The sequence below is a fragment of the Balaenoptera musculus genome, chromosome 1 (genome assembly GCF_009873245.2).
Source record: "Balaenoptera musculus isolate JJ_BM4_2016_0621 chromosome 1, mBalMus1.pri.v3, whole genome shotgun sequence".
Taxonomy (NCBI): Eukaryota; Metazoa; Chordata; class Mammalia; order Artiodactyla; family Balaenopteridae; genus Balaenoptera; species Balaenoptera musculus.
In genome coordinates, this window is record NC_045785.1 from 15,982,878 (window position 1) to 16,002,023 (window position 19,146).

General features: G+C 36.2%; 1 protein-coding gene and 1 non-coding gene across 8 annotated transcripts in view; one reads left to right on the plus strand and one right to left on the minus strand.

Annotated features, from left to right (window-relative positions):
- EIF4G3 (eukaryotic translation initiation factor 4 gamma 3) overlaps window positions 1-19,146 on the minus strand; it is a 391,513-nt gene that overhangs the window by 60,403 nt on the left and 311,964 nt on the right. For all 7 annotated transcript variants that reach the window (XM_036862726.1, XM_036862730.1, XM_036862729.1 and 4 more), the window contains one exon: window positions 10,717-10,914. In XM_036862726.1, coding sequence (XP_036718621.1) covers window positions 10,717-10,914 — 198 coding nt within the window. The remainder of the gene's footprint in view (window positions 1-10,716; window positions 10,915-19,146) is intronic.
- Window positions 16,087-16,159, plus strand: TRNAR-CCU. Its single transcript has one exon. It is a non-coding gene; the product is annotated as a tRNA-Arg (tRNA).

The following is a 19,146-nucleotide window of genomic DNA, read 5'->3' on the forward strand; positions in this document are numbered from 1 at the left end:
AACTGACACACAATATAATTGTATTCTCAAGCCCTCTCCTAGATAATCACTGCAAAGTAACAAAGGAGGGGCTCCCCTGGTGGCGCAGTGGTTGAGAATCTGCCTGCCAATGCAGGGGACACGGGTTCGAGCCCTGGTCTGGGAAGATCCCACATGCCGCAGAGCAGCTGGGCCCGTGAGCCACAATTACTGAGCCTGCGCGTCTGGAGCCTGTGCTCCACAACAAGAGAGGCTGCGCACCGCGATGAAGAGTGGCCCCCGCTTGCCACAACTAGAGAAAGCCCTCGCACAGAAACGAAGACCCAACACAGCCATAAATAAATAAATAAAATAAAATTGAAAAAAAAAAAAGTAACAAAGGAGGTTTTAAATGGAGGTGTGTGATCCAGGTGAACGAGAAAGAGGCAGAAAAAAGGTTTAAAAACTACTCTGAGGGACTTCCCTGGTGGTCCAGTGGTTAGGACTCCGCACTTTCACTGCAGAGGGTGGGCGTTCAGTCCCTGGTCAGGGAACTAAATCCCACAAGCTGTGCAGCGCGGCCGAAACAAAACAAAACAAAACAACCCAGCTCTGAACAATGAAAACAAGCATTCTCTTAAATCTTAAAATCTCAACAATCTAGACCAGGTTTTCAACCTCGACACCATTAACATTTTGGGTTGGACAATTCTTTGTTGTAGGGGGGGCTGTCTTGTGCACTGTAGGATGTTTAGTAGCATCCTGGGCCTTTACCCACTAATATGCCAGTAGCCATAACCAAAAATGTCTCCATACATTGCCCAAGGTCAGAACAAAACCACCCCTGAGAGTTGAAAACCACTGATATAGGCCATTGTTTGTGCTAGGGTTCTATCATTTAACATTTGAAACCTCTATATGTATAAAATTCCTACTTAGGCAATTTTCTAACTTTCATAACATAGGGATAATAAAATGGTCGTGAGGATTAAATGAGTTAGATGTAACAATTTTAGCACACATCTCAAAAAAATATTGCTATGATTTCTACTACTTCTTACTCTCCCTACTACTACTTAGGACCATAATTATGATTATGTGGGCAACTATAACTAGATTCCATTACTTCAAATGACCAACATGGATAATCCATGAAAGTGGCATAGGTCTATACATTTCTTACAACTATGAATCAGGCCAAAGACCTTGCAATTTGACCTGTGGTTGTGTCTTAGTAAAATATATTGATAAGGACAAAGAATTTACTTAAATAACTTAATGAATATAATGGATAGAAAAAGAACACCTCCCCTGGGTAATATCTTAATTTTTTAATTCACTGTCTTCAATTTCTCTCATTCTATTGGGAGGTACTGTTTATCAAACTAATAATTATGTTTTTTAAAAAAAAAAACAAACCAAACTGCCTGTGGTCAAGAAGGTTTGGAAAACTTCACAGAGAGTAGATCCTTCTTGTTTGATTTCACAGGAAACAGAAACTTAAAGGAAAAAAATCTGCTTAAGCTGGCATTAGTGAAACATATACTACCATTTCAACTTTGGACAACACTGGCCCATAGACATGCCATCTGAAAATAATCAGCTTAACTCCATTTCTTCCCTTAAAATAAAAGAGCACACATTCATGTATTCATCACTAAACTTTGCTAAAACTTAGTATTTTGCCATACTTATTTTATTTATTTATTTATAAATATTTATTTATTTGGTTGCAACGGGTCTTAGTTGCGGCAGGCAGGCTCCTTACCTGTGGCTCCTTAGTTGAGGCATGGATGTGGGATCTAGTTCCCTGACCAGGGATCAAACCCGGGCCTCCTGCATTGGGAGTGCGGAGTCTTAACCACTGCGCCACCATGGAAGTCCCACCATATTTACTTTAGATCTTTTATTTTTAAGAAACTAAACATTAAAGTTCAAGGGCCCAGAGTACTTTTTTATTTTTCACTCTATTGCTTGTTCTTTTTTTTTTTTTCTTTAAAGGTTTAGCTTAATGAACACTGAAAGCCTCCCAGAGCCTCACTTAAATTCTCCTTTCAAAGCACTACCACCTTCCAGCCTCCACAGTTAATCCCATTACCCTATACTTTTATAATAAACACTTTCTTGCTTTTCTTTGTTTTACCATCTAGATATGTATCCCCAAACACCATGAAACCATTGTTTCATTTTTGAACTTTAAATAAACAAATCACATAGTATATATTCTTTTGGGTCTGGCTTCTTCTGCTAAAGCTTTTTCTTATTAGATCCATGCGTGCATAGTTATAGTTTGGGTTGACTGTCCTAGTATGAACATGCAACAATTTATCCATTTTACTGTTTTTTTTTTTTTTTTTAGAAATTCACGTTCTTTTATTTATTTATTTATGACTGTGTTGAGTCTTCGTTTCTGTGTGAGGGCTTTCTCTAGTTGCGGCAAGTGGGGACCACTCTCCATCGCGGTGCGCGGGCCTCTCACCATCGCGGCCTCTCTTGTTGCAGAGCACAGGCTCCAGACGCGCAGGCTCAGTAATTGTGGCTCACGGGCCCAGTTGCTCCGTGGCATGTGGGATCTTCCCAGACCAGGGCTCGAACCCGTGTCCCCTGCATTGGCAGGCAGATTCTCAACCACTGCGCCACCAGGGAAGCCCTATCCATTTTACTGTTGATGGGCAGTTTCAAGTTTTGATCCATTATGAATAATGACACAAACATTTTTGTATATGTTTCTTGGCACATAAGAAATGTATGTTTATCAGCTGGGTATATATTGATACTTAAGAATGGAAATGCTGGTTATAGCAGAAAAAATAACTTCAGCTTTTGTAGATAATGCTCACCTCTTTTCCAAAGTGGCTGTTACAATTTATATTCCCACTGGCAGTGTTTGAGAGTTCTGGTTGCTTCACATATTTGCAAACATCTGGTAAATTCAGCAATCTGGTGTTACTATGTGGTTTTTTATCTAGTTGATTAATTTTCTCACATTTATTGGTAATTTGGATAACCTCTTTGATGAAGTGTTTGTGTAAGTCTCTTGTCTATTTCAAAAACTGAGTTATTTTCTTACTGATTTCTATTAGTTTTTTAAGAAAAACTTTGATATAAGTCCTTAATTGGATTTTTGTGTTGCAATTATCTTCTCCTAACATGTGGCTTGCATTTTCACTTAACAGTGTGACACCTTTTGATGAAAAATGCTAATTTTAATGTAGTCTGATTTACCAATCTTTTCATTTGTATATGGTGACTTTTGTGTTCTAAGAAACTTGCAAATTATTGTTCTCTTTACTATCTTTTTCTTCTTGTAATTAGCTTTACTATGACTAGTTGTAAAAGCTTTCCTTTATTTTCACCCTTTAAAAAAAAAAATCATGCTTGGGGTTTGTAGGAAATCTTTTGATTTTACCATCTTTTACCCTCCCTGTAATTTTCCTTTTTCGGGGGTCTCTGTGCTTCAGTCTGGATTCTATAGACTTATCTTCTAGTTCATAATTCTTTTCTTCATCTGTGTCTCATATGCTATTAAATCTATCCACTGAGTTCTTAATTTTATTATAATATTCAGTTTTGGACTTTCTATTTGGTCCTTTTTATACTTTCTCATTCTTTATTGAAATTTTCAATCTATCTTTAACACCTTGAACATAAGCATATTCATTTATCGTCTGTGCCTGATAAAGCCAGTATCTGGGTCCCAATGTAGGGCATTTGCTTATTGCTGGTTCTCATTCATACTGTCTTTTTTCCTTGTGTGTCTAATTATCTTTAATTGGGTGCTGGACAGTTTATTTGAAAAACTGTTCATAGAAATAATTTGAAGACTAGTATGATAGTCTCTAAAAAGAATTTTTGATTGCTTATTGCAGGTACCTAGGGGGCACTAACACTGAAATCACCATAATCCAAATTCAAGGATTGAGATGATTTTATGTTGAACTACAGTCCCTGTGAGAGTGGGTGAATTTCTTTCTTTCTTTCTTTTTTTAAATTTTTTGGCTGCGTTGGGTCTTTGTTGCTGCGTGAGGGCTTTCCCTAGTTGCGGCGAGCAGGAGCTACTCTACATTGCAGTGCGTGGGCTTCTGATTGTGGTGGCTTCTCTTGTTGTGAAGCATAGGCTCTAGGCACACGGGCTTCAGTAGTTGTGGCGCACGGGCTCTAGAGTGCAGGCTCAGTAGTTGTGGTGCACAGGCTTAGTTGCTCCATGGCATGTGGGATCCTCCTAGACCAGGGATCGAACCCGTGTGCCCTGCATTGGCAGGCAGATTCTTAACCACTGCACCACCAGGGAAGTCCTGAGAGTGGGTGAATTTCTGATTCACCCTTGTTCCAAGCATTCAGTCCTTTGGGATCCCAACCAAAAGTATAGGAGGATTTACTAGAGCCTCTTCTGCTACTCCTTTTGGTGGGCCTTCATCCAACTTTTGTGCCTGTAACCCAATGAAAGTCTATGAAAAAGAAGTTGTTCAAGACTTTTAATTGCCTCTTCTAGGGGTTTTACCAAATGTTTCACTTTTCTTCTGATTTCTACCTTTTCTAGGATCTTAGAAATTCTTTACTGTCTTTTAGCTCTCTGATACGTTTAAGATTTTTTAAAATATTGTGACCAGCTTTTCTAATTGTTATCCATAGAAAGGTGCTCTGAATCACCTAACCTGCCAATACCAGAAGCCACAACAGTTTACCTTAATCCTACTTCCTTCTTTCTCCTACCTTGAATTTAGTGTTCATTTCCGATTTGTATAATTTTATTATATATATTTAATAAATAATAATTTTATTTTGCATATTAAAAACCTTGTTAGATGGTGTCATACTATTAATTCGGCAATAAGGTTTTTCAGGTTGATCTATGCTGATACACTTGGCATTACATCATTAATTTTTTTTAAATTTATTTATTTCATTTATTTTCGGCTGCGTTAGGTCCTCGTTGCTGCGTGGGCTTTCTCTAGTTGCAGCGAGCAGGGGCTACTCCTTGTCGCGGTGTGTGGACTTCTCATTGAGGTGGCTTCTCTTGTTGCGGAGCATGGGCTCTAGGTGTGTGGGCTTCAGTAGTTGTGGCTTGAGGGCTCTAGAGCGCAGGTTCAGTAGTTGTGGCACATGGGCTTAGTTGCTCTGCAGCATGTGGGATCTTCCCGGACCAGGGATCAAACTCATGTCCCCTGTGTTGGCAGGTGGATTCTTAACCAGTGCGCCACCAGGGAAGTCCCTACATCATTAATTTTTGTTTTTCTTTTTTTGGCTGTTCCATGTGGCTTGCAGGATCTTAGTTCCGTAACCAGGAACTGAACCCGGGCCACAGCAGTGAAAGTGCCAAGTCCTAACCACTGGACCACCAGGGAATTCCTACATCATTAATTTTAACTACTGCGTGTATGTATTACTATTCAAATCTACTGACCAAATAAATTGTGGTGTATTCTTATTGTCTTCTTTAGCCTTTTTACAGTTGTTTCCTATTGTTCACTATTAAAATCAATACATAAATAAACATTCTAATATATGATTCCTAGTGCACAACTGGGAATTTCTTTGGGGTATATACCAAGAAGTGAAATTACTGGGGTATAGTATATGAACATCTTCACTGTTGTCATCCAATTACTCTCCAAAGTGATTATATTCTCTTTCTCGACACTTCAAAATGGTTTCTTTTTTCTCACTCTCATGGATGTGACTTGCATAGAACCATATTTTATCTTGTCATTTCCCTAATAATGAATAACACTGAGTATCTTTTCTTAAGTTTATGAGCCAATGGATTTTCATTTCTATGAATTGTCCATTGTTTAATTGGGTTTTTTTTCTTACTGATTTGCTTTTTTTCCCTCCTCAATTCTGGATTCTAATATTTTGGTAGCTATATGTATTCCAAATAGATTCTCCCAGGCTGTGGATTTATCTTTTTATTTTATTACAGCATCATTTGCTGCACCAAGGGTTATAAATTTTAACAAATTTGATATTTTTCTCCTTTATATTCATTTTGATCCTTGCCGAAATTTTTCCCCACTCAAAGTTCATAAAGATAGTCTCCTTATTTTTCTCCTAAAAGATTAGCTTTTCATATTTAGATTTTCATTATTCTTATGGTTGTTTGACTTTTGTATTTGGTTTGTATTAGAAATCTATGACTATTCCCGCTGCCACCCTTAAGTAAAATAAATCACCCTTAAATAAAATAAAATAAATCTCAAAAGTAAGTTAGCTATGGTGTTAAAAGTTAGGACAGTGGTCACCTTTAAGGAAGAAAGAAAGGTATGATTATATTTAGGTATGATTATTATCTACAGGGTGGTAGATGTGTTCACTTTGCTGATATAGAATGAGCTATAAACTAATGATTTGTACATTTTTCTGTATACATGTTGTAGTGGTGTGCTAAAGCTGGTTCACCCTAGTTCATGAGGGCCAATTGTTAAACAGTAATTTGTGAGTCAAGTGTCAAACTGTTGGTAGCTTAAAATTAACCATTAAGAGAGTATTTACATCATTAATTTAACAAAAACTACAAATAAGCAATTTTTCTTTTCCCAAACTGCATGTATTTCTGTTATACTACAATAAAAAAAGTGTAAAAACATATATATCCTTTGGTATATGATATAACTTTGGGGGAACTTACGCTAAAGAAGTAAAAGCTCCAGCATGTAAGAATAAATATACTACCCTCTTGCACTGTTGGTGGGAATGTAAATTGATACAGCCACTATGGAGAACAATATGGAGGTTCCTTAAAAAACTAAAAATAGAATTACCATATGACCCAGCAATCCCACTACTGGGCATATACCCAGAGAAAACCGTAATTCAAAAAGACACATGCACCCGAATGTTCATTGCAGCACTATTTACAATAGCCAGGTCATGGAAGCAACCTAAATGCCCATCAACAGACGAATGGATAAAGAAGATGTGGTACATATATACAATGGAATATTACTCAGCCATAAAAAGGAACGGAATTGAGTCATTTGTTGAGAAGTGGATGGATCTAGAGACTGTCATACAGAGTGAAGTAAGTCAGAAAGAGAAAAACAAATATCGTATATTAATGCATGTATATGGAACCTAGAAAAATGGTACAGATGAACCGGTTTGCAGGGCAGAAGTTGAAACACAGATGTAGAGAACAAACGTATGGACACCAAAAGGGAAAACTGCGGTGGGGTGGGGATGGTGGTGTGCTGAATTGGGCTATTGGGATTGACATGTATACACTGATGTGTATAAAATTGATGCCTAATAAGAACCTGCAGTATAAAAAAACAAACAAACAAAACAACTAATACTAAACTTTCATTGGGTTATTTGTATGGAAATATGTTAATATAAATGCTTCAGACATTACATGAAATTTCTAAAAATCTTATATTTGTATGTGTATGGAAATATGTATGGAAATATGTTAATATAAATGTTTCAGACATTATATGAAATTTCTAAAAATCTTGTATTTGTATGGAAAGATGTATGGAAATATGTTAATATAAATGTTTCAGACATTACATGAAATTTCTAAAAATCTTATATGTTCTGGTATGATGTTGTAAGTAATAATCCTAGTTATTACTTTAAAATGTATATCTCAGAAATAACTAATTTTCTTGTCAACTGCATTATTATGAACTTTCATCAAATCTTTAACAGTGGTCATTTTTAAGTCTTTTGTCATTTACAGACAGTTCTTGGTGTACTCTGATGCTTTTGCAAATATGTTCCTATAAAAGGCTTTCATCTTCAAGAAATTCATGGAGAAGACTCTGACAAGTACAGGTTTCTGTTAACTGACTGTACTGCTGAACTGAATGAATAAGCATTTTCAGAACTCTAATGAAAAACTGATGAACTCATAAAAGTGCTAACAAAAGATCAAGATGAAAAAAAAATTAATTACATGAGACTGAGTGAACTGATGAGGATGAGTATAATTTTTGTGACTTTCTGTCTGAATTAAAAAAAAAAAAATTCCACAAGGACTCAGAGGCAAAGAATATACAAATCAATTTTCACTGCAAAGTAAAGGAGCTGTTACAGTGGAGGATTACTGGACTGAATGTCAATATTATGACACAGTGTGAGTGTGTTTCATGTTTGGTAATTGCAATCATTGTTGCTTTTGTTGTGGTCATCCATGTACAATGCTTGGTGTCAGTCTATTTATCTCTTGTAAAAATAAATAAATAAATAAATAAATAAATTAAAGAAAAAAAAAAAAAGAATAAATATACTTAGTTGTTTATTGCAGTGCTGCTTCCGGTTACAAAAAAACCTTCAAAACAAAAAACTAGAAACAACATGGGGTGGGGGCGGGGGGCAGAAGAGAGGAAAATGAATGGAAAAATTTTATGTGTGTGTGTGTGTGTGTGTGTGTGAGTGTGTGTGTAATGCGAAATATGCAACTACTAAAAAAGTATGAGTAAAATCTATCTGTAATGACCTAGCGGGATGCCCAAAACATACTAAGTGGAAAAAAAAGCAAAATGTAAAACCATGATATAATTCAATTAAAGCGAAAATTTTAAATATCCTCTTTACACTTATGTATATATTTTTATATGATTTTATGAATATAAAGAAAATTGTGGAAGGGTACAACCAAATCGTTCACGTTGATCGCCTTGGAAAGAAAGGAAGCTTAACTGGCTGGGGCTGCAAGTGAGGAGTATTACCTTTCTCTGTGTTTATCCCTATTTTGTTTGACTTATTCCAATAGGTGGTTGTTTTGTAATCTAAAAAAATCCAATAGTTTAAAAAATCTTATTATAAGAGGGTATATCATAACAAAAGTCCCATAAATGGTTGGCTTATCTGTGAATTCTTCCCATTCCAAACTAACTTGTATTATGCCCAGGCCTTTTCAAGGGTTATTATCAGCAAGAGTATTCTTCTCTTAAAAAAAATTAACAACCCTTCATTGTTTGTAGCATTAAATTCAAAAATTGGTAAAGAGCACAGAAGTATGAACCAGAAGATCTGGGATCTAGTCCTAGTTCTAATTTCTGACTACATGATGTCATGGCTGTCACAATGAAAATGAGAGGCATGAGCTGAAGAATCAGTTTGCTTTCAGAAAACTGTGGTATGTTAGAAGGCAATATGGCAAGTGATGGAGTTAAATAATCCTAGATTTGAGCTCTAGCACTGCCACTTACTAGGTATGTGACCTTGGGCAAGTTATTTACCCTTTTTTAAGCCTCAGTTTCTTATTCAATAAAGTGCGGCTAATAATACTGACCTTTCAGGGTTATAAAAACTGTTAAAATGACAAATGTAAACCACCTACCCATAGCACAGCCTAGTAGGTGCTAAATAGACGGTTTCTGCTATTATAATCATCCTCATTCTATATCTAGCATTTTAAGATCTTCACAATCTTTTCCACCACCAATTTAGTTTTGAATCATTTAGGGCTTACGACACGCCAGATACTGAGCTAGGACGTTACATATGCAATCTCATTTATTTTAATTAATTTTATCAATATAATAACCTTAAATTGTATGAATTAATCTTATTTTATGTATTAAAAAATGAGGCTTAAAGAAGTTATGTAACTATTCTGAGGTTATAAAGTCAGCAAATGGCAGAGTTGGAATTCAAATTTAAATTTTAAACTTAAAATTTTAAACCTAGAACTATGATACTCCAAAGTCAGTGGTTGGAATCATTATGCCATGCTTGTTGCCTTAGACTTGAGCCTGCATGGAATACGTTCTTCCTTCTCTATACTTGTACCCCCTCACCCCCTTCCATCCAGGCTGAACTCAAACTCTACTTGCTTCAGAAAAGTTTGTCATTCTCCCACGCATATAGTGATTTCTTTTTCCTTCAACTTGATTTTTCAGGCTAAACCATCCATTCAGACATCAACACACTGCAATATCACAAAATACCTTATAAGTGATTTTTTTCTTGCTAATGTTGTTTTTTTCCAATATGGATTTTTAGTCCCTTAAAGACAGAAAATGTACCTTTTCCAAGTCCCAACAGACATACCTACCTTTGACACAGGTATTCAAAAATACTGGTATAAAATGATGGAATTCTGAATTTTCATAGTGAGGCAAAATGACAATAAGTTGTGATAATTAAGAAAGAACGCAAATGTTAAAGGACACACATTTCTGATACAAGTACCTTGGTAACAGTAACAGGCAGAGAAAACACAGATGGTACATGGCAGTTTTACGACTGCAGAATAGAGGACAATGAACACTAACCAGAAGCTCTTTGGTCTCCCATTCTTTCTTGCCCTAGATTTGACAGGCTGTGGACAATGTAAAGAGAAAGAAATCTAATAGTTTCTAAGACAGTATCATCAGTTTGAAACCTTTATGACCACAACTACCCTATCACTTTTACCAAGGCTAGACTTAGAATCAAAATGTTTTTCAATTTTGAATCTAAATGTAGATGTAAGCATTTGCTTTATTTCTATAAGATGACACCCCAGGAAAAATTGGTTGTCTGTGACAAAAATTTCACAGTACAAATTTAAACCTTACTTGATCTTCCTCACATTGCATGGGACCATATCATGCCTATTTCAGTCTCTATCTCCATATTCCCTCCAGAGATGAGTAGGTATTTTTAAAAAGCAAGATTATTTTTATACAATGAGGATATTATATAAAGTACTAAAAATATATTCTCCCCTTTACTCTGCCCCATTAACACTCTGGGAAGAATGTGTAGTGAGGGGAGAATATACCTCTTGGAGATTTCTGGTTTTACTCCTTCCTCTCTTCTTACCGTTACTAGACATCGACACATGTTTGCGTAAGCCACAGAGAAACTGGGTTCGTCAATAGCCTTCTCAAAGACCAGGTCAATGACTCCTTTCAGCCGCTCCTCTGTGTCAACAGTAAGTCCTGACACTTGCTTCATCAGTTGGTTGAACATCTGTGGTGTCAATTTATTTAAGATACTTCGAACTTTTCTAAAAAGTTCCTAGAAGGACCACAAAAAAGAAAAGACCATTATATTAACTGTGACAATATGATGCTTTCTATAAGGATTAATATTTTGTTTATAATTTATAAGTGCGATTTCCTAAATTATTAACAAAGATTGTGAACTTGTCATAGAAATAATTAAATCCATCTATTTTAACATCTAGTAAAAATTTACACCACCTCTTTTTCACTACGGATGAGAATTCAAGGAACTAGGTATGTTTTCCACTTCACTGGTGGGACTATAATTTGGTACATTTCCAAGGGCAATTTGGCAATGTGTACTGAAACTCTTAAAACTGTGAAGTGCCCTTTAAACCAGCAATTATACTTTCAGAAATTTATTCATATTTAAGGATAGGTTAAAAAAAGGTTTTAGGGGGCTTCCCTGGTGGCGCAGTGGTTGAGAATCTGCCTGCTAATGCAGGGCACACGGGTTCGAGCCCTGGTCTGGGAAGATCCCACATGCCACGGAGCAACTAGGCCCGTGAGCCACAACTACTGAGCCTGCGCGTCTGGAGCCTGTGCTCCGCAACAAGAGAGGCCGCAATAGTGAAGAGGCCCGCGCACTGCGATGAGGAGTGGCCCCCGCTTGCTGCAACTAGAGGAAGCCCTCGCACAGAAACGAAGACCCAACACAGCCAAAAATAAATATAAAAATAAATAAATAAATAAAAGAGCCTTCCCTAAATTAAAAAAAAAGAAAAAAAAGAAAAGCAGCTTCATTATTAAAAAAAAAAAAAAAAAAAGGTTTTAGCCATCATAACTTCCATCAATAACCCTTTACAGCAAATAACTTAAATGTCTTAAAATAGGAATTTGTCTACATTATGGTATAACACAAATTATGGTATAAAATAGTAGGCAGGAGTCTTTTAAAACGATGTTATAGAAACCCTCATCAAATCAGAAATAGAAGTGAACTTCCTTAACTAGAAAAAGGCCATGGATAATCCTACTTAATGGTGAAAGAATGAATGCTTTCCCCCTAAGATTGGGAACAAGGCAAAAATGTCTGTTCCCACCATTCCTATTCAAAATCTTACTGGAGGTCCTATTCAGTGGAATAATGCAAAGAAAAAGAACTACAGCCCATACAGATAGTAAAGGAAGAGATAAAACTCCCTATTCACAAATGATAAGATTGTCTCCACAAAAAATCATAAGGAATCTATAAAAAGAGACACTAGAATTAATAAGTGAGTCTAGTAGGTTTGTAGAACAGAAGTCAATATATAAAACTCAATTTTATTTTTATGTATTAGCAACAAACAACTAGAAATTACATTTTTTAAAAGTACAATCTACAACAGCACCAAAACCATGAAGTACTTAGATAAGAATTATCAAAATATTCATAGGAGTTGTGTGATGAAACGTACAAGTCACTGATGAAAGAAATCAAGGAGGACCAAAATATATAGAGATCTATATCATGTTCATGTATTACAAGACTCATTATTGTTAAGTTGCCAGTTTTCTCCGAAGAGACCTACAGATTTAACACAACCGAAATAAAAATCCTAGCAGGGTTTGTTTTTTTTGGGGGGGGGGGCGGGGGAGTAGAAATCAAGAAGCTGATTCTACAATTTAAATGGAAAAACGAAAAACTAGAATAGCTTAACAATTTTGAAAAATAACAAAATGTGGAAGACTCCTACAACCTAATTTCAACATTTACTATATACATGAAGCTACTATGCATAGACAGTGTGATACTGGCCAGAGGACAGACACACAGATCACTGGAACAGAATGAAAAGTCTAGAAACAGATTCATACATATGTGATGAATTGATTTTCAGCAAAGGTACAAAGGAAATTCAATGGAGAAAGGATAGTCTTTTCAACAAATGGTGCTGGAACAACTGAATATCCATAAGCAAAAAAAAAAAAAAAGAATCTTGATTCACACCTTGCATATAACATAAAAATTAACTAAAACTGGATCACAGACCAAAATGTGAAACCCAAAACTAAAAACTTCTAGAACAGAACACAGGACAAAGCTTTCTATTCTTGTATGCAAAGATTTTTTAGGTAAGACAGCAAAAGCACAATGTATGAATGAAAACACTGATAAATTGAGCATCATCGAAGTTAAAAACTTCTACTTGGCAAAAGACACCATTAAGAGAATGAAAAGACAAACCACAGACTGGGAGAAAATTTTTGCAAAATACACATTTGATAAAGGATTTATATCCAGAGTAAAAAAAAAAAAACCTCTCAAAACTCAATGATAAGACAGCACAACCAGCAATGAAACAGGCCAAAAGATATAAACAAAATTTTACCAAAGAAGATACACAAATGGCAAAGAAGCACATGAAAAGATGTGCTTATTCAACATATTGGTCACTTGAGAAATGCAAATTAAAACTACAATGAGATATTATCACACATCCATCAGAATGGTTAAAATTTACAGAGCAGAAAATAGTAAGTGCTGGTGAAGACTGAATTACTGAAACTCTCGTGCCTTGCCAGTAACATCCTGGAAAACAGTTTGGTATTTTCTAATAAACTTAAACCTATGTTTAGCATACAACTCACTGATCCCATAGCTAGGAATCTACCCCAAAGAAACAAAAACATATGTTCACACAAATCCTATATGTGAATGTTCATAGCAATTTTATTCATAACTGCTAAAACCTGGAAACTGTTTACCCTGTGAATGGATCCAGTAATAAAAAAGAATAACCTAATAATACACATAATATTATGGATGAATATCAAATGTATATGCTGAGTAACAGAAGCTTTATTCAGAATGATTCCATTTAAATGACATTCTGGAAAAGGCAACATTATAGGGACAAACACATGGCTGACTGCCAGAGGTGGGCATGGGTGGGAGAGGATGAATACAAAGTAGTACATGAAAATTTCAGGGGGCTGATGGAAATGTTCTGTATCTTGATTGTGGTGGTAGTTATATGACTGAGTGTGTGTGTTGACAATTATAAAATTATACACAAAAAAAATAAATTTTACTAAATGTAAATTACGCCTCAGGAAAAATATGAAGTTGTAAAAATCTATGAAATCATGATATAATAACCTGAAAAGGCCTATAAAATGTTTTGTTTGATCCCTATATAATTTATATCTGAATACTAGGATTTTTAGAATATGTACCCCTATGTCAACAGTTTTCTCTAGGCAGAAGATAGTAAATAAATTAAAAAAAAATTATACTATCAACTTTGTAAGCAATGAGTCAGTATCACTTTTATAAAGAAAAAAAATTTTTTCAAGTTTATTAGAGACGGGGGAGTCATTGCACTTCTCTAAACTGCCTGTATCAACTGAGACAGTATCATTTAGGTCTAAAACTTTAATCTGTGCTTTACATAAAAACAAAATAAAATAAAAACAAAACCCAGCCTTCAGATCTTCAAATATATCAGAAAATAATTTAAGCTTATAAAAACAGGATAATAAAAAGGTCATTTATTGAAGTAACATACAGCAAGTGACTACAGTTCATAATACTCTGTTGCGGGACTTCCCTGGTGACAAAGTGCCTAAGAATCCACCTGCCAGGGCTTCCCTGGTGGTGCAGTGGTTGAGAATCTGCCTGCCAATGCAGGGGACACGGGTTCAAGCCCTGGTCTGGGAAGATCCCACATGCCGCGGAGCAACTAGGCCTGTGAGCCACAATTACTGAGCCTGCGCTCCGCAGCAAGAGAGGCCACGATAGTGAGAGGCCCTCGCATCGCGATGAAGAGTGGCCCCCGCTTGCCGCAACTAGAGAAAGCCCTCACACAGAAACGAAGACCCAACACAGCCAAAAATAAATAATAAATAAATAATAAATAAATTAAAAAAAAAAAAAGAATCCACCTGCCAATGCAGGGGATGTGAGGTCGATCCCTGGTCCAGGAAGATCCCACATGCCACGAAGCAGCTACGCCTGTGCGCCACAACTACTAAGCCCACGTGCCACAACTACTGAAGCCTGCAGGCCTAGAGCCCACATTCTGCAACAAGAGAAGCCACCACAATGAGAAGCCTGTGCACCGCAATGAACAGCAGCCACCGTTTGCTGCAACCAGAGAAAGCTCTCACACAGCAGTGAAGACCCATTGCAGCCAAAAATAAATAAATAAATAAATTTATTAAAAAAAAAATACTGTGTTGCAAATATCCTATGATATGGCTTATATGTGGAATCTAAAAAAAAAAAAAGGTACAAATGAACTTATTTACAAACCAGAAACAGAGTCACAGATATAGAAAACAAATTTATGGTTATCAGGGGGGAAGGGGAGGGAGGAATAAATTGGGAGATTGGGATTAACATATACACAGTATTATATATAAAACAGATAACTAATAAGGACCTACTGTACAGCACAGGGAACTCTACTTAATACTCTGTAATGACCTATATGGAAAAAGAATCTAAAAAAGAGTGGATATACGTATACATATAACTGATTCACTTTGCTGTATACCTGAAACTAACACAACGTTGTAAATCACCTATACTCCAATAAAAATTTAAAAAACAAGAAAAAAATAAGAGTGTTGCATATTTGAAAAGTTCTTATCACAAGAAAAAAAATTTTGTAATTCTGCATGATGATGCATGTTAATTAGACTAATTGTGGTGATCATTTTGCAATATTTATACAAATATTGAATCATTATGTTGTACACCTGAAACTAATATAATGTTCTATGTCAATTTATACCTCAATTAAAAAAAAAAGGAAATCTCCAGCATCAAAAAACAACAAAAAATTGACTGAAAATCATTTATTCATTATAACTGAATATCTATTTGATGCTCCCAAAATTCTGTATTAAGTACAAATGAAGCATAAGGCACAGTAATCAAAACCATTAAAATTTAGCTGCAAAGACAAGAAAGTTACAAGAGAAATGATACAACAAAGCATGAACTTGATTAGAAGCCAGAGAAGTGAGTCATTTAGGTACAAGAGAGGTCAGAGGCAATGGGTTAGTCAGGAAATACCTTTAGAAGGAAATGAGAATAGGGCCAGATTATGAAGGGCAGAAAAAGCTGGCTAAATGAAAAAGAGGGGGAAAAGACATTTTAGGAAGGGGAAAATATTTTAGGAAGGAACTGTTATTGAGGCTCTTCTATTTCAGGAACAGAAAACAACAAGGAAAGATCAGAGGACTAGGGACTTCCCTGGTGGTGCAGTGGTTAAGACTCTGTGCTCCTAATGCAGGGGCCCCAGGTTCGATCCCTGGTCAGGGAACTAGATCCCACATGCATGCTGCAACTAAGAGTTTGCATGCCACAACTAAGGAGCCCAACTGCCACAACTAAGACCCAGCACAACCAAATAAATAATAAGTAAATAAATATTTTAGAAAAACCAAAACAGATCAGAGGACTAGTGTGCACTAGTTGGGAGAGAAAATGATAGGACTTAAATGATAGATTAAAAGCTAGAGTGAAGAGATAAAAATCAGCCTCTCAGGTAGATGAGTCAGGCAGCAGCAGTGGGAATACTGTATCAAGAGAAGAAAGATGAAGCAGGGAACCCAAGCAGTAGAACCACAACAGCAGTGTATGTATGTGGAAGTAGTCAAGACACGTCATTAGCAATGATTTCCTAGAAATGTTTCAAGGAAAAGATTAAATCTTATGATACAGGAAAAATAAGGTCACTGGTGGTCATTCATAATGTTGTTATAAATACAGTGGTAGGAACAAAAGTCAGGGTGAACGAGTTTTCTGGAAGTGGAGGCAACAATAAAACTGTTGTTTTGACAAAAGGGAAGAAATAGAATAACGGGTAGCAGGAGCAACAGGTCAACATGGGGTTTACCTGTGCAGAGAAGAAGAATAAAAACACAAAAAAGAGAGGGAATGAAGCAAAGATGTTCTGTATTAAGAAGAAAAAGTGTCAAGAAAAAGGAGGTTGTATTGGCCCTGAAAAAGAAGTCTATTAATCCTGCACTGTATTTGCTTTATCTATTCATTAAAGAACACTTAGCTAATTAATGACATCTCAAAGTCAGTATAATTATTCTTCTGTTTCTGAAATTAATAATGGAGAGAACTTGGTCAGAATAGCCATCACTGTTAGATAGCCTCATCCACCAGAGGGCAGGCAGCAGAAGCAAGAACTACAATCCTGAAGCCTGTGGAACAAAAACCACATTCACAGAAAGACAGACAAGATGAAAAGGCAGAGGGCTATATACCAGATGAAGGAACAAGACAAAACCCCAGGAAAACAACTAAATGAAGTGGAGATAGGCAACCTTCCAGAAAAAGAATTGAGAATAATGATAGTGAAGATGATCCAGGACCTCGGAAAAAGAATGGAGGCAAAGATCTATAAGATGCAAGAAATGTTTAACAAAGATCCAGAAGAATTAAAGAACAAACAAACAGAGATGAACAATACAATAACTGAAATGAAAACTACACTAGAAGGAATCAATAGCAGAATAACTGAGGCAGAAGAACGGACAAGTGACCTGGAAGACAGAATGGTGGAATTCACTGCTGCAGAACAGACTAAAGAAAAAAGAATGAAAAGAAATGAAGACAGCCTAAGAGACCTCTGGGACAACATAAAACGCAACAACATTCGCATTATAGGGGTCCCAGAAGGAGAAGAGAGAGAGAAAGGACCAGAGAAAATATTTGAAGAGATTAGAGTCAAAAACTTCCCTAACATGGGAAAGGAAATAGCCACCCAAGTCCAGGAAGAGCAGAGAGTCCCAGGCAGGATAAACCCAAGGAGAAACACGCCGAGACACATAGTAATCAAATTGGCAAAAATTAAAGACAAAGAAAAATTATTGAAAGCAGCAAGGGAAAAACGACAAATAATATACAAGGGAACTCCCATAAGGTTAACAGCTGTTTTCTCAGCAGAAACTCTACAACCCAGAAGGGAGTGGCATGATATACTTAAAGTGATGAAAGGGAAGAACTTACAACCAAGATTACTCTACCCAGCAAGGATCTCATTCAGATTCGATGGAGAAATCAAAAGCTTTACAGACAAGCAAAAGCTAAGAGAATTCAGCACCACCAAACCAGCTCTACAACAAATGCTAAAGGAACTTCTCTAAGTGGGAAACACAAGAGAAGAAAAGGACCTACAAAAACAAACCCAAAACAATTAAGAAGATGGTCACAGGAACATACATATCGATAATTACCTTACATGTGAATGGATTAAATGCTCCAACCAAAAGACACAGGCTTGCTGAATGGATACAAAAACAAGACCCATATATATGCTGTCTACAAGAGACCCACTTCAGACCTAGGGACACATACAGACTGAAAGTGAGGGGATGGAAAAAGATATTCCATGCAAATGGAAATCAAAAGAAAGCTGGAGCAGCAATACTCATATCCGATAAAATAGACTTTAAAATAAAGAATGTTACAAGAGACAACAAAGGACACTACATAATGATCAAGGGATCAATCCAAGAAGAAGATATAACAATTATAAATATATATGCACCCAACATAGGAGCAGCTCAATACATAAGGCAACTGCTAACAGCTATAAAAGAGGAAATCGACAGTAACACAATAATAGTGGGGTACTTTAACACCTCACTTACACCAATGGACAGATCATCCAGACAGAAAAGTTACAACAGACACCGCAGAAATACAAAGCATCCTAAGAGACTACTACAAGCAACTCTATGCCCATAAAATGGACAACCTGGAAGAAATGGACAAATTCTTAGAAAGGTATAACCTTCCAAGACTGAACCAGGAAGAAATAGAAAATATGAACAGGCCAATCACAAGTAATGAACTTGAAACTGTGATTAAAAATCTTCCAACAAACAAAAGGCCAGGACCAGATGGCTTCACAGGTGAATTCTATCAAACATTTAGAGAAGAGCTAACATCCATCCTTCTCAAACTCTTCCAAAAAATTGCAGAGGAAGGAACACTCCCAAACTCATTCTATGAGGCCACCATCACCCTGATACCAAAACCAGACAAAGATACTACAAAAAAAGAAAATTACAGACCAATATCACTGATGAATAGAGATGCAAAAATCCTCAACAAAATACTAGCAAACAGAATCCAACAACACATTAAAAGGATCATACACCACGATCAAGTGGGATTTATCCCAGGGATGCAAGGATTCTTCAATATACGCAAATCAATCAATGTGATACACCATATTAACAAATTGAACAAGAAAAACCATATGATCATCTCAATAGATGCAGGAAAAGC